Source organism: Rhipicephalus sanguineus, chromosome 9 (assembly GCF_013339695.2).
Source record: "Rhipicephalus sanguineus isolate Rsan-2018 chromosome 9, BIME_Rsan_1.4, whole genome shotgun sequence".
Lineage (NCBI taxonomy): Eukaryota > Metazoa > Arthropoda > Arachnida > Ixodida > Ixodidae > Rhipicephalus > Rhipicephalus sanguineus.
This window is the reverse complement of record NC_051184.2, coordinates 148,092,420-148,116,912: the sequence shown is the minus strand read 5'-3', so window position 1 is coordinate 148,116,912 and position 24,493 is coordinate 148,092,420. Positions and strand designations below refer to the sequence as shown.

The 24,493-nt window shown below is 45.4% G+C and overlaps 1 protein-coding gene across 1 annotated transcript in view; it reads right to left on the bottom strand.

Moving 5' to 3' along the window:
- LOC119403999 (adapter molecule Crk) overlaps positions 1 to 24,493 on the bottom strand; it is a 112,593-nt gene that overhangs the window by 61,099 nt on the left and 27,001 nt on the right. The window contains exon 5 of the mRNA XM_037670629.2: positions 1,914 to 2,045. Within this exon, the coding sequence (XP_037526557.1) occupies positions 1,914 to 2,045 (132 nt within the window). The remainder of the gene's footprint in view (positions 1 to 1,913; positions 2,046 to 24,493) is intronic.

The window sequence follows — 24,493 nt, the reverse complement described above, 5'->3', positions numbered from 1 at the left end:
CAATCAGTTACACTACAGGCATTGGAACTGAAAAAAGTACGCTTTTATATTGATCTTAAAGCACGAGGGGACGTGAAGAGCAACTCGATCCTCGCCAGTTTGCAGCATCGTCTTCATGGTCACTTTTGGTGCTGTCATAATCCTCAATGTCCCGTGAAAAATTGTCACAGCCAGCATCTCTTCCAGCGCCACAAAAACAAAATTGCATCAAAATGGCACAACTGTGGCAGCCCCCGCTTGTTGGGCCAATTCAGTGATGGCAAGGACCCCACAACTGCGCTAGGCTACAAGCACTGCTGAACAAATAGTTCAAGATGCGTACCATGACAGGATTGTGAGCAATAAGCTGTTCTTTGCACATTTCTTATGCTTATCCATATGGCATTGTAACAATTGCACCACTTTTATGCTTCAAGATGAGCACTAACTAGCAGCCACGCAATGAACCACTATGAGTGCACATGTCGTCGCCCAAGAGTTGGAAAACTATGTGCCCAGTTGTTGTTTTTTTTTCCTCTTAAGATTTTAAAATTTTCTGCACCTTTCTCTTCCTGTCTTTTTATCTCCACTGCCTTTCCCGATGCAGAGTAGCACGTCAGCGATTTCTATACACTAGCTAAATTCTCGGCCCTTCAACTTCTCACTCTCTCTTTTCTACGTGCAAAAAAAGGGAGACATTGCATGCGAGGCACCGTCACAAATACTGAGTTTATTTTCCGGGAGCAAAATCTCGTCGTTCATGGCCACTGCTGAACCAAAGCTGCCAAAGCTGTTTTGGTGCCAGCATAAGACAATTTCAATCAGTTTCCATTTCTGACATCGTCTGAAATTTGTATTTGCATCAGAATGGTACAATGGGCAGCGTCGTTCATCAGCGTTGTTCATGGCCACTGCTGAACCAAAGCTGCCAAAGCCGTTTTGGTGCCAGCATAAGACGATTTCAATCAGTTTCCATTTCTGACATCGTCTGAAATTTGTATCTGCATCAAAATGGTACAATGGGCAGCGTCGTTCATCAGCGTTGTTCATGGCCACTGCTGAACCAAAGCTGCCAAAGCCGTTTTGGTGCCAGCATAAGACAATTTCAATCAGTTTCCATTTCTGACATCGTCTGAAATTTGTATTTGCATCAAAATGGTACAATGGGCACATTAGCCGCCCCCCCCCCCCCGCTAATTTCTGATGTTATGCCAAGAAGCATGCTGTTCTCAAAATATTCGGGGTAGTCCAAGTGGCTTTTCTTTTCTTTTTTTTTTTTATTCCGTCTGTCTAAAAACACTGCTTGAGCGTGCGAGCTCTTTAAAGAGCCAGTAAACAACCGTGAGAAGGAGAGATGATTAATTTTGCGAGTGTAGTAAGGCCCTTCATGGCCTCGCTCGGCTTCCACACCCTTCTGTGCTGCAAAGAAGAGTAGGCGTAGCCTGTTGTCATTGCTGCGCCCACTTCAACAACTTGACACAACATCAGCAATTTAAGTTGTTGGTGCACTCAATGACCGAGCAAGGCTCCTTCCACGTGTTGCTTGTGTCAGTAACTCGCAGGTAGCACAGCGTGGTGTGAGGTACCCATGTTGTGTTGCGCAACGACTGCTGTGCAGCCGCCTGTCCTCAATGAGCTCAATGCTACATCAGGTTCCCCCATGGGAAACATTACGCCACTTAGATATTGGTCAGGTGCTGGAGAGGTGTGCAGAAACTGCTTTTTGAAACAAGAGTGTATGTGCGGCATGCAGCGCTGTGATATTCACTAAATGTGATCACCGTGGCCTTCTGTACGAATGAGCCAGCCTGTTTGGGAGGTGTAAAAAAAGTCGGGGCCTTCTAAGATGCAGCCACTCGCATATAAAATTTTAATATTTGCTCAGAGTCTGCTTAATTACACCACCCGAGATCACGCTTCAGTTTATGCCATACCCTTTCAACATATGGCACAGGAATGGACCCTGTGTGCCCAAGAGTGTTGCGTGCAGTCCACCACTGGTCTTCATCTTTGGAGATGACTGTCAGTACCTCACCCTTTCTGAAAGGCAGGTCATCAGCGTCACCCTGCACATGTGCACAAATCGGGGATTAGCTCCACATAAAAAAGATTGCTTGAACACATGCTGAACACGGCAAGAGATGCATTGTGCTGCTGCACACTTTGCTCAGGAATGACATGGTGCCTAATTTAAAGGGACACTAGAGATCGAAGTATACTGCGCGGTAGGCAACAAGGACAACAGGAAGACGGGGTTGTCCATGTTGCCTACCGCGCAGTATACTTCGATCACGAATCACCAACTGGCCCAAACTTCCACTTTGCTTAGACACTAGAGAGAAACAAGAAGCTGACTTTCAGAAGTAAATTATCCTGAAACAACTGCAGTCGAGCCATTTGGCTGTGAACAGAGCTTAAACACGCAAGAAAATAGCAAAAAAATTACAGATACGTGCTGACACCCTTTCGAATTCCTTGCACCAGGCAGTCACTACGTCGGAAATTACAAACGAGTCAGGTCCCGATTGTTCGAAAGCTCGTTATCACTGTCAACAGAAATGCAACATGGAATACACCTGTACGTAAACAGCATTCAGCAACCTTGCCTTCTGTCAGTGCCACCCATGAAAGCACTTGCCACGTGAGGATCATTTCACTGCTCATTGACTGAAGTTGCTGAAATGCCATAGTGCTTCCTTGGCAAGGTTTTCGTTGCTACGATCAGCATCCGCAACCACATCTACCGAGATGAACACTAAAAAAGCAGCCACGCAGTGACATATTTCCTGAGGTGATGATGATATCTAATTTCTAGTGGTGCAAGGGCCAGGTTGGGCCAAAGAGTGACGACCTTGTTGCAGCATTGCAGCTATCACTGTGGTGAAGCGAGGGACCATGTGCTCTGGTGAACAACTATTTTCCACTGTAATTATCTCGTAAATATATTTGCAACATTTTGGTGGAGGTGCGTCGCAAGACGTTCTTCTGCATCCAACGCGTCCTGGTCAGCCCCGCAATGTCAACAGAAGGGAATTCACTCAGCTGCGTGACCCTGGTAACTCCTGCGGCACAGACAACATTGACGTTAATGACTGGATCGCAAAGTACGAGCATTTTGCAGCGGTCTCTCAGTGGGAGCCCACATTGATGCTCGCCAATGTTGCCTTCTATCTCTGCGGATGCCTTCTATTCCTCAGAGATCTGCTCGACTCAAACACAAATGACTAACAAACGACAAGGGCAGTACAGGCAACAGTACAACTCGTTCTTCCCGTAAACTGGCAGCAAATCCCGTAAACTCGCAGCAACGCAAACTACAGAATGCATTTGATGAAATCCTGTAGCTAGATTAAAAAAAAAGGAAATTTCGAAAGGCCCTAAAATTAAGGTGGGATGTGCCCTGGGTACCCTGCTTATTAGCAAAATGAATCAGTATTTAAAAAAGTGCCATTTTGCAATTAACAGATATTTTAAAGAAACATTGCAGAAGTCAGCTTTCTGTAATGCCCAAGCAACTGAGTAGCATTAAACTGTCTGGAGACGAAACTGAAGAACTTGCTCGATTGGTAGAACTCAGAGAAGATATATTGCTCGTCAAGAAAGAGAGCAAGAAAAATCGTGTCGAACTTTGTTAATACGTACCCGCTTTAAGCGTACTAACGGTTAAAACGTAGTTGCGACGAATCCCCGACCGAGTCTCATACAGCCTAATGCATTCGCTGACCGCTTAAGCCGTAGTGCTTCGTCCTACGCCTACCGGTTAGTGCGTACCGCGATAACTTTTTGTGGCATAAAATTTTGCTGCGCCGCTGAACTTATACTGCGCCGCTGAACCGGACGCCACAACGTGCCGCCAAAGGTTTTCCGTCTTTTCGAGAAGTGCGTAAATTGGTCGATCACTGATTCCGCTTATGAGAACGGAAATCTGGGCGAGTTTGTAAGAATTCATCATAGAGCAGGTAGCGCAAAACTTCCGACTTCCGCGCGATTGCGGCGACGCCTTTGCGGGTAAGCACCGGGAAAGAACGAAGGTGAGGCGGCGGCCACCGACGAACGCGCCAGCATGACTTATCACCGGCAACATTGTCACAAGAGGTATCTTCAGATATCTGCTCGGGCACGCGTGCGTCGCAGCACTACTTTGAGCCTACTTCACGCCTTTAATGGGCGACAACCTGCACGCGCTGGGCCGCCGATCCCTGCCGCGTCGTTGTGCGGGGCCTTGTTCAAGCGCTCGCCGCTTTGCAAAAACGAAAGCAGCTCACTGTTGCGGAGTTGAGCGTTGCTGGTCGTGGGCGATGTGAAACCTCTTTGCATTGACGCTATCACGCTAAACGCAAGCGTGCGGCACAGCAAGCGTAGCACTGTTGTAACCATACTGCACGCTTTTATTGGGCGACCACCCAAACGCGCTTCAGTCCACTGCCAGCACCGCTAGAGCGTCGCGAAGTGCGCATCGCATGCAGGAAGTTCGTCATCGTCGCGTTAACCGAACAAGGTGTCTACCGAGTTGACTTTTTTAAATTCCCTGAGTTTTCCAGGTTTTCCCTGAGTGTTTTTGCTAAAATTCCCTGAGTGAAGCAGAACTTTGTTTTATGTCAAGATGGGTAGAGACCATATCGCTCGGTGATGTCACTCTCTAATACACACGTTAGAAAATAAAAACGACTTAATCCCACTTGAATAGCACATAGAACAGTTAAACCTCAATATAGCGAAGTTGGTAAAAGCGGCAACTCACTTCGTTATATTCAAACTTTGTTAAACTGAAATTCGACCTCTCATGCAAGGCATAGTTACTGAAGGATTAATCTTAAACTGAAAATGCCACAAGAATGCTCGACTAATATGGCAACATGAAAAAACCTTTTTTTTTATTTTTTGCGTCAAAAAAATCAATTTTGTTGATCCTGGGGTGCAGCAATCACAGTTAGATGCCTTGCCAGAGTGTCACACGTAAATACGAAACAAATGCGGGTTTAATGAACTGTGGAATTGCGCTTGTTCTGCTGCTGCGGGTTGTCAAATCCTCGCGCGTTGCCCAGAGCAACGCAACGCCTTTGCTACCATGTTGCCCAGCCGAACCATTTGCTCTCCACGAACGCAAAACATTGAAAACCATCCCACGTTAGAAAAAAAGAGCCACAGTTTCACCGCGAGAGCAATATAGTAAATCTGATAGCAACAAAGAGGAATTTTATATGAATATAGGCCAGGAGCTCGCTCCTTCAGGAAATGCAGCCGCTGCACTAAGAGAAGTGCCCTATCTATGGCTCAGGGGCGGATTCAGGTACCTAATGAAGGGGGGGGGGGGTACAAAGGCTATTTACAACAGCCCAGAGGGGATTATGGCGGTAACTAAGAAGCCTTCGTTGTAAATGTGCATAGGGAAGCAGGAAAAGCTAGAGCGATGAGAGAGGTAGAGAGCAGGGACAAGATTCTCTTTATACCCCTTTTGGGCCGTGGCAGGCAAAGTAACCTGAAAAAGGGGGCAAACTCAACAGGCAGTCTGACAAAGGAGGTGGACGACAGGCACTGAAGGGAGAAGGTGGGGGCTGGCTTAAGAGGGAGGGGGCGATCGCTGCTACGCCTCCCCCCCTTTGGATCCGCCACTGCTATGGCTTCAACGGAAGTTTTGCAATTAGAGCACAACACCTACAAAGGTATGAGCCGTCTGCTGATCCTCACTAGATACCGTGGCGCACGCGACCACGCCTGCTGGTACAAAGTACGCACTTCCTGTGGGACTCACGCAGCACCCCCCCCCCCCACCTCCCCAACCCGCCGGCTCCTATCTCCATGTGCCCATAGCGCAAACGAGACGGTTGGCTAGGGACACTAAAGAGCAAAACAATTTTTCTCGCATTAGTAAAGTGGTCTTCCACGATACCAAAAACACCACGCTTGCTGCGAGAAGACGCTTAATAAGCGAGAAAATGCGCAAAAAGAAAATACAGGTGGCGACGCCACCTTGGAATTCCCGCACCATTTGCCGTGACGTCACATATTTTTGACGGCGCCTGCTTGTGCCTACGTAGTTCCTAATCGGTTAAATCGAAGTACATTGTCCTCTGAGGGGGCAGAGACTTGATAAAACGAGTTTGTGGAAATTTCGTTGAGCCAGTGGCGCCAAAATACGTTAAATGCTCTTTGAAATGTTTTACGTCACGAATTACAAAGTTCGGCGCGAAATTTAGAAATGAAACTTTGAACTTGGTTTTCTCCTCTAATAATAAACCTATGGTGGTGAAATAAACTACACAAGAGTTCTCCGAGCACACTTTATCAATCTAAACCAATTCATTGTTCCTCTTTAGTGTCCCTTTAAGCCCCCGTTCGTCGGCAGCGCTCGCGCGCTTTCACTCGCGCATGGAGCATACAACGCGCGGGGTGATGTAATCGCGATTTGGACTTGATAAGGAAGATCATGGCGAAGGCAAAATATTCGCATCGGAGTGTCTATATAATTGCTATCGCAAAAAAAAAAGCAATATAGCTGCGGGCTAAGATCACATGAAAGCACGGCAACAGCCTGAATTACGGCACATCCGATTATGGTGGAAACGTTATTGTTTTCCGACATCGCGCGCCGAATCAAGCAAATGGGACCCATGCTGGTGTCGCGAATTTCGGTCGCCACTATGCCTTGGCTCTGAAAAGTTTTGTAATTCGGCTTTGTAGCAAACACCCACGTGGTGTGGCTGGTAATTGCGAGCTGCAGCCCCTCAAAATATCGGTTGACTGCCTAAAACTTGTTTCAGCAGTGCCCTCATCGGGCAAAAAAGAAAGAAAAAAGCTTTCACTCGCTGTGAATGGGCCCGTTAGTTATGCTAGCTCTCGCCTGAAAATTCTATTCTTCACGGACTCTTAAATAGCATCTTTGAAGCTCGGGATCAGAGCGAGTGAGCTCTCCTATAACAGCCAACAAGCGTCTTTTTTCTCGCCGATCGGGATGGCTTGCCAGATACCAGCCTTGTCGAAGACATCCGCTTCCTGAACGATCGCGATCACTTGCAAGATAACTCAAGCTCGTTATATCTACTGCTACCGCTTCTACAACTGATCATGCTTGTTAACTGACACGCGGCGATAACAAAAACACCATATCGGACGCTAACGCACAGCACGCGCGAGAAAGAATACAGAACTACACCGCGTAGTCACAGAACACCCTGACAACATTGCGTGATACGATGTGTCGTGGTTCATGGTTCCCGCATGCCACGCATTAGCCGGATTCTCTCCCACTTCACCACTCCGAAGGCGATGACAGCATCGAGGTGTGCCACTTCCCCGCAGCGGCCGTTTGATGTGAAAAATGCGTTCACAAAATGTCGAGCCAGCGCTACCGTGACTTTCGTTGCCTTTCAATAAAGTTACTGTGGATCTTCCCTGATGGGAGCACAACTTCCCTGAGTTTTCCCTTAGAATTTCCAGACTACCCAAAATCCCTGAGAATTCCCGGTTTTCCCGGTCGGTAGACACCCTGCCGAACGAGCTACTCGCCGCATCTGTGCACGGTCTGGAGCGAAGTTGGTACAAAGAACACTCCCCCGACAAATGCGCGCGTGCGGTACAGCAAGCGGGTCGGCCAGTGGCGTACCAACTCGTTCGCGATTGGGGGGAGCTGGCGTCCCTCATTCGATCTGTGCGCCATGCGTGTACATTATATATATATATATATATATATATATATATATATATATATATATATATATATATATATATATATATATATATTGTGAGACGACGTCAGGTACGACGAAAGGATTGCTGTATTTACAGCAAAGGCGCGCTAAACAAAATCCAAACACCGGCGAGTGAGCACGATGATAATTATCACGATTATTTGTATGCACAAGTGAAGATAATGAACTGCACAGTCAGCGCTCACAATATATATATTTGATTTGAAGTGATTGTTATATTCATGGAGCTGATCAGATTACTTCCTTTCAAAACTGTTTTAAATCAAGGAATAATCTGCACAAACAGACTGTGCAAGCTGGGCCATACTATACCGCGACAACACAGCAGGGTTTAATAATATTTTGGAAATATTACCGTGAAGTTTGAAACGTATACCCAAATTTAACTTCATCATCTGAGCTTTGCATCAGCAAACTTCCAAGTCTTCGTTTGCCGTTGTGGATACGATGAGTATGAAGAACCTGCTATGACTCTAGTACCTTAAATTATCACTTATTAAACAAAACATGTGGCTGATAAAGCAAGGTACTTCGCAGCAGTCTTCAGGATAAGCCGAGTGCCAATTACGTTACTGTTAGAGCCCTCTAATATAGTCTTTCTTAAGAAGAAGACAAAGTTCAGTCGATTAATACTTAAGCAAACCACATTGAGCTGGCTGTGTATAGTTATAAGATAATAAATGACCACGAATTTATTTACTAGGTGTAGTTCCTTGCCCTCCTACTTTTCCCAGCTTGGGTGGGGGGTGGACGAAAAAACGGTGAAGTGGCCCTTTACTCCTTCCCTCCGGTTCCTCCAAGTAAATAGCCTATGTAAACTGTGTAAGCTCAAATCTTTCTTGAAAAAAATGTGGGCGATTATAACTTTAAACTACCCCGCATTGTTTCCTTCCGTATAGGTCGTTAGCTGTTAATGATAGGTCGAAATTTTCTGGGTCATGCTCACTGCACCAGCTCGTAAAACGACGCAACAAATGACCCGTAAGTGATCCACCACGTAATTACCACGTACGCATGACAGCGTAAAAAAAAATAATAATGAACTATTTTCAATACAGCGTATTGTTTGTCATTGGTTATTCACTATTCCTCAAAAATTTTCAATGTGCCATAAAATCGCCTCCTTGTTACGCGACGTCACAAGTCTGCAAAAACTCGCGGCGTTAAACTAAAGTGTGCACAATAAGCAGCACATTACTGTGCTCGACAAATACTCACTTAAATTTTCGGAATAGCTAGACAGCGTCTCTTTCTGAACGGAATTTAAGAAGGCTTCCAGCCAATCACATTGGCAGCGGCTGCTCAAAGCAGCGGGCGAGATGGAATAATATGTGTATAATAGATACTTTCAGTTGTAGTATAACGATGTTGAGCTGTTTTCGCGCGTGTACAACTCTTCGTGAACTCATCGCTGCTGACAAAGAGGTAGAGAGAAAAATAAACATTTTAAGGAACAGACACAATCCTTTGCAGGTAGGCAGCCTGCTTAGTCCAGAAAACCGTGGACGCTGATCATCTCCCTGGTGAGGTAGATCAAGTAACGGGGCAAACTTGAAAGCTGGGCTCCTCAATGTGCTTGAATCCTCTGCCTTGTTACAAGCCGCCACGATCGCTGCAGCCTACCGTATCATAAGCCAACTGAAGCAGGCTAATCGGAGACTAAAGTGGGAATCTATTTTAGCTGTTCTGGCTAGACACAACTAAAATACTGGACACTTCTGCACACTCATCAACTCACGACAGCTTGAATATAGAGCAGTTGCGATGCTATTCGTTTTCTAATAAAGAAACTGAATTCCCTGAAAAGGAAGAGCGTTTGATCGGGCTATAAAATGTTTACTGGTTCCTGCTCATATTTGCGTCACGGATTACTTAAATTTCAGGCCACGCAGAACAAAATAAAATCATGACAGATTGCTGTAATGTTAAGAGCCCCTGCTGAGCGATAGCTTCCTCTGCTATGCTCGACCGCAAGACGCACAAGCGTGGAATGGGCAGCCCGCACCGCAGGTAGCCTACAGTGCGTGGTCATGACACACGGAGGACAGTCGTCACAGACGAATCGTAGCGCAAATTTTATTGTAAAATTAGGTTATTGGTGCGTTCAGGTAAAACACTGCCTGAGTTGTTAGTTTCCCAGTCTGCAGCCGTCAATTACCACTGTCGAAAGTGGGGGGGCTCCGCCCCCCCAACATTTCTCAGTGAGGGGGCTAGCGCCCCCCTTGCCCCCCCGGTAGATACGCCTATGGGCCCAGCAGTGATGGCGTGAGCCGAGAAGGTGACGTGCTGCACACAACTAGCCAGGAGACGATCAGCTCCACGCAGCCGTAACACGTTTCGCTGGAACTGCATCAGTTTTCGTTTAGGAGCAGATCGCGGTACAGATGCACGCACATATATCGCGGAAAGCTGACACTGTCCGTTCTGGGAACATGACCGAAATGACATCGTTGAGGCTGAAAGAAACAAAGAACCAAGAAGCGCAAAAATGCACCCTACTAGACGCCGTCAACGTTGACAATTTTAAATGTAAATTGACGCAGTGTTATCAATAAAACACACGAACTCGAAGCTGTCCCTATCAACCAGATATTGTAGCACTCCCTGAAACGTGGCTGCACTCCGGAGACCATGAGCTTGTACCATACAGAGTTGGAAGAGAAGCCCTATTAAAGGGACACTAAAGGCAAATATTAAGTCGACGTTGATTGTTGAAATAGCGGCCCAGAAACCTCGTAGCGCTGCTTTTGTGCCAAGGAAGTGCTTCTTTTGAAATAAAATCACGTTTTTAGTGGTCCGCATCGCGTTAGCGCGCTTCAAATCTCCCGCCTGAAAATACGACTCTCATACGTCACTGCTGCCGTGCCCAACGTTGCCCGCTTTTACTGCGCGGCCGCCGACACTAGTAGCAGCCGAGCGGAAGTAGCGGGACCCACAGTAGCAACAACGGCGCTGTGGCAAAGACTTGCTCGGATGGGCACATTCAAAGCCGTCACCAAGTTGCGGTTGGTCTCGTAATCCTCAGTACGAAAGTGCAGCGAGCACACACGCAGAGGTTTTGACTGTTTAGCACACTGGCGCAATGTCATGACACTAAGCCACTTCGAGCGTAAGGGTTCATTCCGCGGCACCCAGTGAAAAGACACACCGGTTTCCTTGCAGCAGCACTGGCGTTATGCACCATTCGGGCATCCGGCAATATCACACGCATGCGGCATTTTGTCGAACTTTCTGTCAGAGCGACTTTCACGAGCGCGCAAAACACGCACGGCAGTACGCGATCCCGAAACTACCACTGAGACGGGCGAGGCACAGTTCGGCGAAAACGGAACCTTTGAATCACGCGCGCCGTTTCCCATGGCAACGCCACGGAGGTTTGTTTTCCATGAATCAAGCGGAAACGAACAAACAGCATTTTATTACGTCTTTTGATGCTCGGAATGTTCTTTTTTTACTGCTGCTAGTTTGATTACTAGTGATTTATTGTAGGCCGACTTCCCTACGTCATCGGGATCACTTCGAAAATGTCCCACTCGTGGCGCTCATTATGTGATACATTTAGCTTAATTTCTCGGTAAGTAGGGCACTGCTGTTGATAATATTGCCGTTTTAGAAGTTGTCATACATTGGGCTTTCACTCTGACATAAATTGTTATTTGCCTTTAGTGTCCCTTTAAAGAGGCACGGAATTCCCTACACAGCTTCTGATACTGAAGCAGTATGGTGTAAATTCTACGCTACAGACCACCCGATGCCGAAATATCATTTTTAGAAGCACTTTAGGATTATGTGCTTATACACGTAGCAGGTGACCGGTGATGAAGACTGGCAACATGCTTACAGATATCATGTTCACATTTAACCTTGCACAACGTGTAATTAAGGCCCTTCTGTTTCAAAATGTCCCTTTAAAGGGACACTAAAGGCAAATATTAAGTCGACGTTGATTGTTGAAATAGCGGTCCTGAAACCTCGTAGTGCTACTTTTATGCCAAGGAAGTGCTTATTTTGAAATAAAATCACGTTTTAGTGATCCGCATCACGTTAGTGCACTTCAAATCATCCGCCTGAAATCAGACTTTCATACGTCAATGCTGCCGTGCCCAACGTTGCCCGCCTATACTGCGTGGCCACCGACACTAGTAGCAGCAGAGCGAAAGTAGCGGGACCCATAGGAGCAACAACGGCCATCGAAGCCATCGAAGCTTGCCGCAATCGCCGCAATGGATGTGGTCGGAGAACTTGACGAGACATTGGCTTGCGACGCTGGGCTCCAATTCAGCGACTTGAGCCCCGATGAACGCGGTATGCTGCTGAGGGCTCGTAGTGCCGGCGTCGTTGCGTACTACGATAGCAGCCTCAGCAGCAACTCTCCCGAGCCCGAAAGCAGCGAGGAAACCAGCAGTGCGGTGTCGGGCGCGCAGAACACACGCGGCAGTACACGATCCTGAAACTACGACTGAGACGCGACCGCGTGAGCGAAGCAGGGCGCCGGGCGAAGCGCAGTTCGGCGAAAACGGAACCTTTGAACCACGCGCGCCATTCCCCATAGCAACGCCACAGAGGTTCTTTTTTCCGTGAATCAAACGGAAAGGAACAAACAGCATTTTATTACGTCTTTTGATGCACGGAAGGTTCTTTTTTTGTTGCTGCTAGTTTGATTACTAGTGATTTATTGTAGGCAGACTCTCATACGTCATCAGGATCACTTCGAAAATGCCCCACTCATGGCGCTCATCACGTGATACATTTAGCTTAATTTCTCGGTAAGTAGGGCACTGCTGTTGATAATGCCGTTTTAGAAGTTGTCATACATTCAGCTTTCACTCTGACATAAACTGTTATTTGCCTTTAGTGTCCCTTTAACGTAGGGTCATTGGAAGGCTTGCCTGACCACAAAACAGTTGCATGTTTACAATATACAAGTCCAATTTACGCAGAAGCCACAACAAAATTTAAGAGAGTGGATGATGCTGCTATCATGGTATACCTTGCTCATGAATTTCCTAGCTCCTTGGACCTCAGCTCAGACGAACACTCGACGGCAAATATGGTATCGATAACATTTAGAGATAGTGACAAGCTCTGTAGAGACACATTTGTTCCGATACTTAAAAAACCATCAGAAAGCACAATCCATGGATCACACGTGAAATAATTTATGCGAAGCGGCTCAGAAGAGCCGAGAAAGTTCATCTGTGCAGTAGTAATGTGTCACAAATCTCAGCACTGTTAAGTCCTTGAGAGCATGGCAAAAAAACGCTTCCCCAGTCGCTCTGTGCACAGCTTTATTGAAATGGCTCCTCATAAGTGTGAAGCGTAGTAACAAAGCACAGACCTCGGGTGGAAAACAAGAGAGCCGATCTTTTTAATAGCTACTTTCAGTCCGTTTTCACGGCTGATAATGCCCATCTTTAGGCAGGCAGGCGCTCTGACTGAATCTTGACGAAAAGAAAAGTGGAATGCTGGGCAAGCACAAGGGACAATAAAAAAGAAAAGCACCAGGACAGGCGCTGAACAGACAGCAGCACCTGTCCTGTTCTTTTCTACCGTCTCTTGTCTTTTGCGCTGCTCTACGTCAAGGAAAGAAAAGCACTGATCCAGATGACATTCCAAGTGCCTTTATAAAACGGTACGCTGAACCCACGGGCAAATTCCTTCAGCTTATATATACACACAAAATCACTTCGCATAGGTCGTCTTCCAGCTCACTGGAAGATAATACGTGTGCATAAATCAGGTGACACTACTTCCCCTGCTAACTACAGGCCCATCTCACTAACGTGTAACTCTTGTAAAATACTTGAACACATCATCCTTAACCCCTTGAGGGTTTTCGCCGTACATGTACGGCATAGCGTTTATTTTTAAAATGTGCACCTTCTTCGATCATTTCTCTTGCTTTGCCTGTGCTGCCACACTTCAGGAATACATGGATTTTTTTTCATGCGCCGATGTCTCTCTGTTGTACAGTAAAAGGTCGTTCATTCAGACACGTCATCTGGTCCCTGTAAATATACGCATCACTCTATGAGACTGGGCGCTCGTTATTTCGGACAGATTTGAGCACAAATCGGATAATTCGGCGACTTTCAGGCTGCTGGCGAGGCTCGAAAACGAAAAAAGAACAATTCGGAACAAAAGGGAAGCTCAAACGCTGCATCGCCACGGACATCAATTATCGACTTGGCTTGACTTGAGACTGGTTTAACGCCTTTTCTTCGCGTGTGGGTTTGGCAGTGACATTTTTTTGCTTTGTTCCCGTTGGTGTGCTGCATCGATGGCTGCATCGTTGAACGCCGTTTTATCGAGGAACGATTCAGTACGGCTCCTTTAGCTTGATCATTGCTGGTGCTTTTATGCTGAGTTCTCGTGTGAACGCACTCTCCGCCGATGGCAACGCCGATGAAGCAGCCCAAGTACGAGGCCAAGGACTTCACCACCAAAGTAGAAATTTTGCGTGCCCTGAAAAATGGGCTCTCCCGACAAGAAGTTGCTCCTGTGCCATGACGTCTGCAAACAATACGACGTGAGTCTCCTGAGCGCAGTTACCATTCTTGCGTATGTGTGGCAGAACACGCCTGCACACGCCATTGCCAACTGTTCCAGGCACAGTGGCTTTGTTGTACCCGACTTCCGCAGTGGCCGAAGTATCGCCGGACGCAAGCCGATGACGGGCAGGATTTCGGAAGTGTTATGCCTGATGCAGTGACACTCGACAACGATTATATCGGCATTGATGATGGCGTTACCACTGCCGGCTCTCTGACTGATGAGCAAATCGTCAAGGAAGTGATGCATGGTGACGAATCCGAGAACAAAGAGCCTGAAGAGGAGCAGCCATGCCATGAGCCACACGGGCCCCCTCGTACCGTGAAGGAAGCCACGGAGGCCCTCGTCTTTCTTGAAGAATTTTGTTTTGACACTGCAGACAGCGTGCGAGCTGCTGAGCACCTTGAAGGGCTCAGAAAAATTGTGTCCGCGCGAATTTCTGCTCGAAAACAGACGAGCATCCACGATTACTTTTTAATGTAAAGGTATGTTGAAAAAACTCTTGCATTTATTGTGTTTATTTCGACCATTCGATAATTCGGACAGTCGGTTAATTTGGACATTTTTTCCAGTCCCTAGAAATCCGAATTAACGAGCTTTTACTGTATTTCTTTTTTGCTTCCTAAACGGCGCGCCGGCTATCGCTTCCCCATCCGAGTGCGTTCATGGTGCAGCTGCTTTAAAGTCTGCGCCTTTTTCGATCATTTCTCTTGCTCTGCATGTGCTGACACGCTTTGGGAATACGTCGAATTTTTTTCATACGCCGATGTCTCTCCGTCTTTTTTTTTTTTTCTGCTTTCCAAAGAGGCGCGGTGGCTTTCAATTGCGCATCAGGACGCGCGCACGCGGTCCGGCTGGTTTCGGTTTCGTCCTTCGGGTGGTTTTCGCTTCTTGAGCCCGCGAAGCTGATGGCTGTTTGGTTCCTAATCTTTCACAGGATGGACCGCTTGTTACTCTCTCGTTTATTGCTCCCCGGGGCGCGATTAAATCTGTTTCCGTGCGGCACTAAATAACACAAGCGACGCCGCCGTGATTGGGTTTCCTGTTTTGGGATCTCGGAAAAACTAACTACGTCTCATTGGCGATAAGACGAAGGATTACTGTAGCTTTTTCACTCGCTTTGCTTTCTGAATGGGCGCACAACCATAGAGTTTTCTTCCGTGCGCTCACTGGCGCATTTCGCTTATGCTATGGAAGCGCACGCTGGTTGCTCTGCTGCCGGTGAGTCGAGCAGGAATTCTTTCTATGCGGACTATTCCCCAAATGCCGAATCAGAATCTGATTCATTGGATTTCAGTTTGTCAGACGAGAATTTTTTGACGAGTTCAGACTCCGATGACGATCAAGGAGCGATATCTGAAAAGCGTGCGCGGCGATCCATGCTTCAAAGACTATCACACGCTGAAAAGTTTTTAGCGTTAGAGCACGAACATTTTTAACCGGAAAAGTACTCTGGTGCGCTTATTTTTGTATGTATGTGAGCTATGTTTAATACAATGCATAATTTTTATTTATAAAAAACTGTCAAGTTCTTTTTAGGATTTTGCTTGATTTTACTACGAATAAACCATGTATATGTAACAACAAAATTGATTTTTTTTTGTCACTTTACGGTGACGAAAAAAAATTTAGACAATTTTTTTCTTAAATAGGATTGTCTGAAGAATTTATTTCAGCAATAAAAAAATTACACATTTTTGGGTTGGATTTTGTGAAAAAATTCGACCCTCAAAGGGTTAAATATCTAACAGAATTCGTCAAAACTAACGACATATTACACTCCAATCTGCATGGGTTTCGTAGTGGCCCATCAACTGTCACCCAATTAGTAGACATACTCCATGACTTTGCCAAGGACATTAAAGGAGTGGTGACACAAAAATTCGCACACAATTTGACTGTTGAATCACACTAATGGGTGCATATAGGTGCCATCTGTACAATATCAGCCACAAATACAGCCTAAAAGGTATTTTAATTGAGTTTTGAAGTTCGTGAAAGTGCCGGATCGGAAATATAAGCAAAAGACGATGAGGTCACCCAGTGGATACCACGTACGTCACGAGTTCTGGCCGGGTTACCGGAGGCGTGTACGAGACCGACAAAGCTGGTAGCGACACCTGATGATGCGTAGCCTAACCAGAGACCTACAATATAACATCGCAGCGACTTACCCGCTTACTGATTCTATGTAAAGTATTTGCAGTGAGATAATTAGCAACTCACAGTATTCTCATTGCTTTTTTTTCCCGACAAGAACTACAACACGACGGAAAAAATCGAAAAAAAAAATTATTGTAGTTGGACAAAACGCCACAAGATGTCGCTACGGGCTCCGCAGTTGTACGCAGTTGCTGCTGCTGCTGCAGCCGTCAACAGCTCCGGTAACCAGGTACCCGCAAACGATAGGAAGTCTACAGACGAACTAAAGCTCTCTGCTGCCGGGATCATATTGCGTAGTGGACAGATAACTGCTTCGACCCTCCGACGTGCGTACGTGGGATTGGTATGCCTTGAGAACGCGGCGTTGCCTGATATAAATACGAGTCAGTAAAGCGAACATCACGTCATTTGCATGTTACGCATAAACACTGTTACAGAGTGCCAGTGTTGTGATTTCAATGCTTCCTTCGTCACTTCTCATCCTGCTACTTTACGAATGATCGGAGCGAAAATGTTTCAGCACGTCTGATGCTGTGGCTACTCCAAGCCTGGCGGAAAACGTCGCCTCAGTTGGACAACGACTACAAGAACAAAATCGCAGCTACCGGCGAGATTCGCAAAGTGAATCGAGCTTTTCTTACTGATTTTTACACTCCTGCCAGCTCTTTCGTCCATCGCCGCACTAGATAAGCAACGTACTTTGACAATCGAGGAAACAAGCACTCGCAACGCACAACACCTGCTCAACACAGCAAACGAAACAGCAGCACTGACAACATAGCAGAAGCTGACCAGTGACGTCACTGGTTCTTGCGGTCTTGTTTACCAAGTAGACCATCTACGTCACGGGGCTACCGAGTGCTCTTCGAAATCAAAACTGCCTCCGGTCGTAACATACGAGCATATAAATAAACATTCGTCTCGCGCTGGGGCAAATGAGTTTCGTTGCCGCTATTATCGAGTCAGTAGCCATTGATTAAGAGCAAAAAACAGCGGTTCACAAATTTTCTGTCACCACTCCTTTAACAGCCAACAACAAATTGATGCAATCTTAAAGGACTTTTCCAAGGCTTTCGACCGTGTTTCCCACCTTAAACTTAGCTACAAATTAAAATGACCAATAGGAGACACTGGATCCAAGGTTATGTTCTAGACCATTACCAGTATGTACAGATTACGTATCTGTTCCACTTTTATCTGCAGGGTTCTGTACTGGCCCCACTGCTCTTTCTTATTGTACACAATCCTGTTGACGTAAACATCAGACTACTTGCACATGATTGTGTACCGTAAAGACCAAATAAAACTCAATGATTCTCTCTGTGCAAAGTGGCTCAGTGGTGCTCAGACTGGCAAATGGTGTTAAACGGTTTATGTGAACATAACAAAAAAGAAACCCATCCTTCCCTTTCCTTACAGTATTAACAGTATCCTGCTACGGAACGTTTAAACACTTGGGTGTCACGATAAGCAGTGACCTTAGCTGGAATGTGCACGTGCAACAAATTTCTAAAAAAACATTTGTAAATTGTTCTTCCTCAAATGATTGCTTGCCGGTTCTACCTTTGAAACACGATACCTTGCTTACACAATTCTTAACCGACCAATATTGGAATATGCCAGTGTTGTGTGGTTTACGCACACTAAAAACAACATTCTTACACATGAAAGGGTACAGAGGAAAGCTGTGTGTTTTATTTCCAATCGTTACAAGCGTAACGATTATTCAACAGAACTTCTTCGACTCACTGGCCTCGCTACTTTGCCTGGCCGAGCCAAAATGCACAGGTTGAAATTGTTGTATTTATTGTTACACGATAGTTTCAAGCTAAGTCCCAGGTCATTTGTTACATATAACTCTTCCAGATAAGCACGGCAAAAACATAGATTCACCTTAGAGGAATTTTATCTCACCGTGTATCTGGCTTCTCTTTTTTTCGACAGGCAGTTAGAGACTGGAATTCCCGAGATGAATGCATTGTTGCTCAGCCTACAGTAGAACTGTTCACCGAACTCGTGGAAGCAGCTGTTTGATGCGGGCACATGTCACTTTGTTGACTGTCTTTCTGCTCTTGCTGTATCTTTCTTCTCTCTGTATCTTTCTTCTGTTCTTGCTGTATCTTTCTGCTCTTGCTGTATCTTTCTGCTCTTGCTGTTGACTGTCTTTCTGCTCTTGCTGTCTGCTTGTTGAAATTATTAAAAGGACAGACTGGTGGGCTAGTTGGTATTGCATAACTGTGAACAGTAGCGCAAAAAATTCACATAGACGTCTTGCTCTGTCGTCTGTGTGAATTTTTTGTGCTACTGTTCACAGTTATGAAATTATTAGCTGTGTGTGACTACTGTAAATTTTTGTATAGATCTTTTCATATTGAACGTATATTCCGTTGCTCGCATTACCTCTTACGTGTGTCTCATGTATGAATTTACTCCCAGCCCTGTGACGATCCCTCTGAGGGATTGACAGTATTTGAAAATAAGTAACGATAAATAAATAAATAAAATCCATCCTTTGTTCAAGATGCACTCCTTCGAATGATAGATTCCATTAACGAAACGCCCTCGGATCAGGCCACTGTGGTAACATTACATGTCTGCTCCTTGTATATACGAATATATACTCATCACTGAAGGGATTGAAGAGGTCTCAAAGTTGCTCATAGAAAGCAAGCAAAAACATAAGGCTCAGAAGTTCACCTCTCATTACTGAAATTAGCCCTCACGCATATTTTGAATTTGATTCATCCTACTAACTAGAAATTTTTGGCAGTAGTATGGGAATCCTTTGTGCACCGACATTTTTCTGGGAGTTAGAATTGCAGTTGTTGAAATGATCTTTGGTAACGCCTATCTCCACTTCATAGATGACATATTTATCATATGGGAACATGTCATAAGTGCACTAAACACATTCACTGACCACTGTAACAAGCTTCACCCTAGTATCAAATTTACCATGCACCATTCTTTCAGTGAAATTAACTTCCTAGACACGATGGTATCTATTGAAACAGGAAAATTAAAATGACACTCTAAAGAAAGCTGAGATAGCCAACAATATGTAGATTACACTAGTCATCACTAGAGGCCAGATTTTAAGACATTGAGAAAGTGCATTTTAGGCACCAAAAATAGACAGGCAAAACAAAGTTTTGGGCCTCCAAAATCATAAATTTAAGAACAATAAATTTCCGCATAAATGCAAATAATTTCAAGCGAAGACATGCGCAACCTGTAGCTACGAAAGGAAATCAAGAAATGTTATTGTTCATGATGACAAAGGAGCCAACAGTTGAACATAGCCTTGCAATGGTCATTTGTCCCGCCCAGTTCGCAGAACACAGTCTGCGTTTATTCTGTAGCATGGGGAGTCGAGTGTTCACTGTCGAATCAACACACTCTTGGGTGTCTTTCATTCTGGCATGACAGCAGGAGCCAGACTGCTAAAAGACCAGAAGGAAGGGATGCCTCCTACTGGTTGTGTCGAATTCCTCTTCTGGTGGTGAACACCTCATAATGTAGATTACAAAAAAAAAAAAAATCCACATGCATATCACATTTTTCTTCTTTTGCTCTTCACTCTCCCCTGACGGCTCTCTGCAATTTCGCATTTGCCAACCGTTCACACCATGTCAGGGTGGCGGCGTATGCTGGCCAGCGTGTCCCATTTCACTGATGCTAGAGTTTATTTTCCGGGAGTTGTACGTAGAAGACTAGGTTGAACCCCATAGAGTACCGAACAGTCAATGTTGCCTGGTAGCATGAATAACGGTCTCAAACTGCACCCAAAAGTGAAACTTCAGGCTAAATGGTGTTCATATGCATTCTGAAAATAGACATTTATGGGGCATGTGTAGGTGTTCAGGCACAAACGCTGAAAGATGAAAAAATCCGTAAACAGAGGGTGGGTGCTCGAGCCGACATTTCGACAAGTGGACTCGTCTTCTTCAAGGCTAGAACCATAGAGTTTCATACAATAACCTAGAGAGGAAACTGGCTCTGCGATCGTTCAACCACCATGGGAATGATGGGAAGTACAGGCTTCAGATTGGATTCCGTTAGCTAGCGAACTGTCTACGGACTTTGTTCTACAGTTGCAGTTTCGTTCTTTGCGAGGCGTGGGCAGTGGGGTGCATTGCAAAGCACTCAAGCACTGCCTTTGTTGCTCAAAGAGGCTGAAGACCGCAAGGTTTCTTGGTTTGCTGCCACGTTGCAGCTTTACAGGTTGTATTTGAAAGCTTTAGCAAAGCGTCGTGCACTCGCCGCTGCGCATAGATGTAGCGTCCCATGCCAGTGCAGGAAATTGCATAGAGTTCACGTTTTGTGATAAGCGCTACTAGTCAAAACTCTTTCAAATCGACTGCAAAACGACGGCGAAGCCAAGTAGACGCACCGTCACGCTCCGCTCACTTCACTTCACAACAAAACGAGAGAAGCGTTGGGGGCAGACCACTTGGACAGACGCACCTGGCATCGCAGCAGATGATACTTTAAGTGTTTCTCACTCAATACGCTACTGTTATTTCCATAAATACATAATGCGTACTTTCGAGGGAAAGACATGCGCATTTATTTTAAGTGTTGTAAAGAAAATAATTCATTATTTGGAGATGCCAAATCTGGAACACAAGTGCAGAGCAATGCATACCCTGGTGGTTGAATTTGTCCAGGTTTCAATTCCATCTCACCGTCACGCAAACTTTTTGCAATAACTTTTACATACAAAAGAATGAAGCAAGTTTTAATTGGAAATAACTTGATATCACTTTGTTTTACACTCGGCAAACGAGCGTCGTGAATCTCAAGAACATACTTAAAATGTACTGATGGGCTAGTTGGTGAGCCATGATTCTCGAATAGGCAGCGCACAAAAGGCAACGAACACGTACACAAAAAAGACGCAAACACAAGCGCTGTGTTTGCGTCTTTTTTGTGTACGTGTTCGTTGCCTTTTGTGCGCTGCCTATTCGAGAATCAAGAACATAATCCATCCGAAGCAAATCCGAGGCCTGTACTTCCCATCATTCCCATGGTGGTTGAAGCGCCGCTCACGGAGCCCGCGTAGACACTAGCGCCAGATTCCCCTCTAGGTATTATTGTAAGAAACTCCATGGCTAGAACTGAAGAAGACAAGTCCACTTGTCAAAACATCGGCTCGAGCAACGGATTTTTTCATCGCAAGCTTCGATCTTCCCCTTCCTGCCGTTTTTTGGAAATGCTGAAAGAGGCATTTATAGGCACTATAAAAATGGGTGAAGCCCTTCTTAACCTCTAATTCATGCTCATATGTCGAAGTGGGGCGACAGGAGTGCAAGGTACAAAATAGGCATTTCCCTAAAATCCAGTCTCTAGTCGTCACCCACAACACTGTAAACAAGGGATATTTAGAATAACAGAGAGCTGAGCTAGTGGTAAGTATTCATTCTAAAGAGACAGGGCGTGCAAGCACGGACACAAGAAAGAAGTCAGGACACCACAAACGCCGACTAACAACTGAAGAGACGCACAACGGCGGAAAAGAAGCAAGGCACGAAAACTTATCTGTGTTTTCGTGCCTTCTTTCTTTTCCGCCGTTGTGCGTCTCTTCAGTTGTTAGTCGGCGTTTGTGGTGTCCTGACTTCTTTCTTGTGTCCGTGTTTGCACGCCCTGTCTTTTTAGAATGAAGGGATATTTGACGGACAGGCGAGGCGTATAAGAAGGATCTGTAACGACGACAGTGACTACGTTCACCACTTAAGCAACGTAAAGGAAACATTAGTTCCAAGAAATTACCCCCACGATGCTCTAAATAAAGTCTACGACAGAGCATGTGAATGAGGAAATCAACGCTAGCTAAAGGAGACCCCGTAGCACAGCCCAACCAGCCGCTAGCCTTTACAACCAAATACTCAAATGAGCTCACAAACATAAATAATATCCTCTGCAAGTGTTATCAAATATTAGCAAACAACGAGCGCCTTAGAAAAGCATTTGCCGAAGCAGAAGAGGTTGTGTATCGCCGCAATAAAAATTTTAAGGACATGTTAGTGCACGCAAAAGTAAACCCTCATTCTACTGCCCACATAACACCTTGTTCTCGTCCAAGATGTAAGACTTGTAAGCACCTTCAAGATGACGTTATAGTTAGAAGCACCGGAAGTGATTACGTCCATCATATAAAATCTAGTTTTACCTGCACTAGTTCAAACGTTACCTACATGATAGAATGTTCATATTGTCAAAAACGGTACATTGGCGAAAAGGGACAACCTGTTAATGTTAGATTAAACGGGCATCGCGCGGACACAGCGAAAAAGTTACCCAAAGCAGTGGCACAGCATTTTAATGTAGCATGTCACAACTTCGAAGATCTCAAACTTTACATACTTCAGTCAAACTTCCGGTCCCCAAGAGACAGAAAATATACAGAGTCATACCTTATTCACAAGTTCAATACACTCCAGCCAGCTGGCATTAACGTTTCTAAGGGGGCTCTGGAATCTATTCGATATGGTACGTACACAACTAAAACGAATGAGAGTTAATCCCTTCTTCTAGGCATTTCGAACCTACTATTGTTAAAATGCCACGTGCTTCCATTGACAATCATTCAGTGAAACGTACACCCTCCTGTCCACCCCCCCCCCCCGCCCCCGGTTTTTTTTTCTTTTTTTTTTTTCTCGTTCCTTATGACTCACCCAGTCGTCGCGGTGGCCTCTCCCCCCCCTCCCCACCCATTCTCCCCTCCTTTGTAGAGGGCGCGAAGCATATACACACGATAGCTAAGGATATCAGTTCCAGCCTTGAAGAAGACAAGTCCACTTGTCGAAACGTTGGCTCGAGCACCCACCCCCTGTTTACAGATTTTTTCATTATAGTTAAAAGCACAGGAAGTGATTACGTCCATCATATAAAATCTAGTTTTACCTGCACTAGTTGAAACATTATCTATACAATCAAATGCTCATATTTTCACGAACACTACACGGGTGAAACAGGAGAGCCTGCCAATGTTAGATTAAACGGGCATCGTGTGGACACAGCCGAGAAATTACTGAAAACGGCCGCAGTCCCATTCTAATGTGGCAGGTTACAACTTAGACGATTTCAAACTTTAGATACTTCCATCAATTTCCAGCCTCGAGGAGACAGAAAATATACAGTCATACCTTATTTACAACTTTAATACACTCCAGCCAGCAGGTATAAACGTTTCAAAGGGAGCTCTTGAATTCATGCGCTATGGCACATACAGAACGAAAATCAGAGGGAATTAAGCCCTTCTTCGAGGAATTTGTAACCCTGCTTATCCCCTGAAATTACCATTGTTGGGCAAAATGCCTTCTTCCTTTTTCCTCTCCCCCACTTGTGTGGGTTGGAGGAGAGGGTAGGAAGCGTATGCACTAAGGAAAGCAGTTGCAGCCTTGAAGAGGACAAGTCTGCTTTTCGAAATGTTAAATGGCTTCTGTCATCTCTTTAAGCTTCCCCTGAACCTTTTTGAAGCTGGGAAATGTGCACAAGATGGACAAAGCTGGCAGCCACACCCGAGGATGCCGAGCCTAACCAGAGATGCACAAAGCCAACGTTACAGACCAGCTTGCCGATTCTGTGCAGAGCACTGGGGGTGAGATAACCATCCACCCATAGTATTCTCATTATTTTCTTTTCACAAAAACACTGATGCAACTGTAAAAAAGAAAAAAGTTCTAACATATTGTTGCTGGACAAAATGCCACAACATGTTGCTACCAGCTACGCTGCTGCCATCAATAGCTCCCGTAACCGGGTGTCCCCAAATGTTACAAGTCTATGCACAAACTAAAGCTCTGTACTGCAGGGATTGTACTGCGCAGTGGACAGATAACTGCTTTAGTGCTCTCTATTACGCTGCACTGTCTGCACTGACACGTGTGATTAGCCAAGTTCCACATCCCATTGAAAGGTGCATGCCATACACATTGTTGCTGTGAAGTGCAACTTGAGTGGCCGCAACATTAATGAGAACAGACAATCAAGCCAAGAAAAGTATAAGGAATGCTATTTGTAGTAATTGAGGTGGCCACAGCGTGTCAAATACAAAGGTCACTCCACTTTGCCGTCGCTTTTCCAAA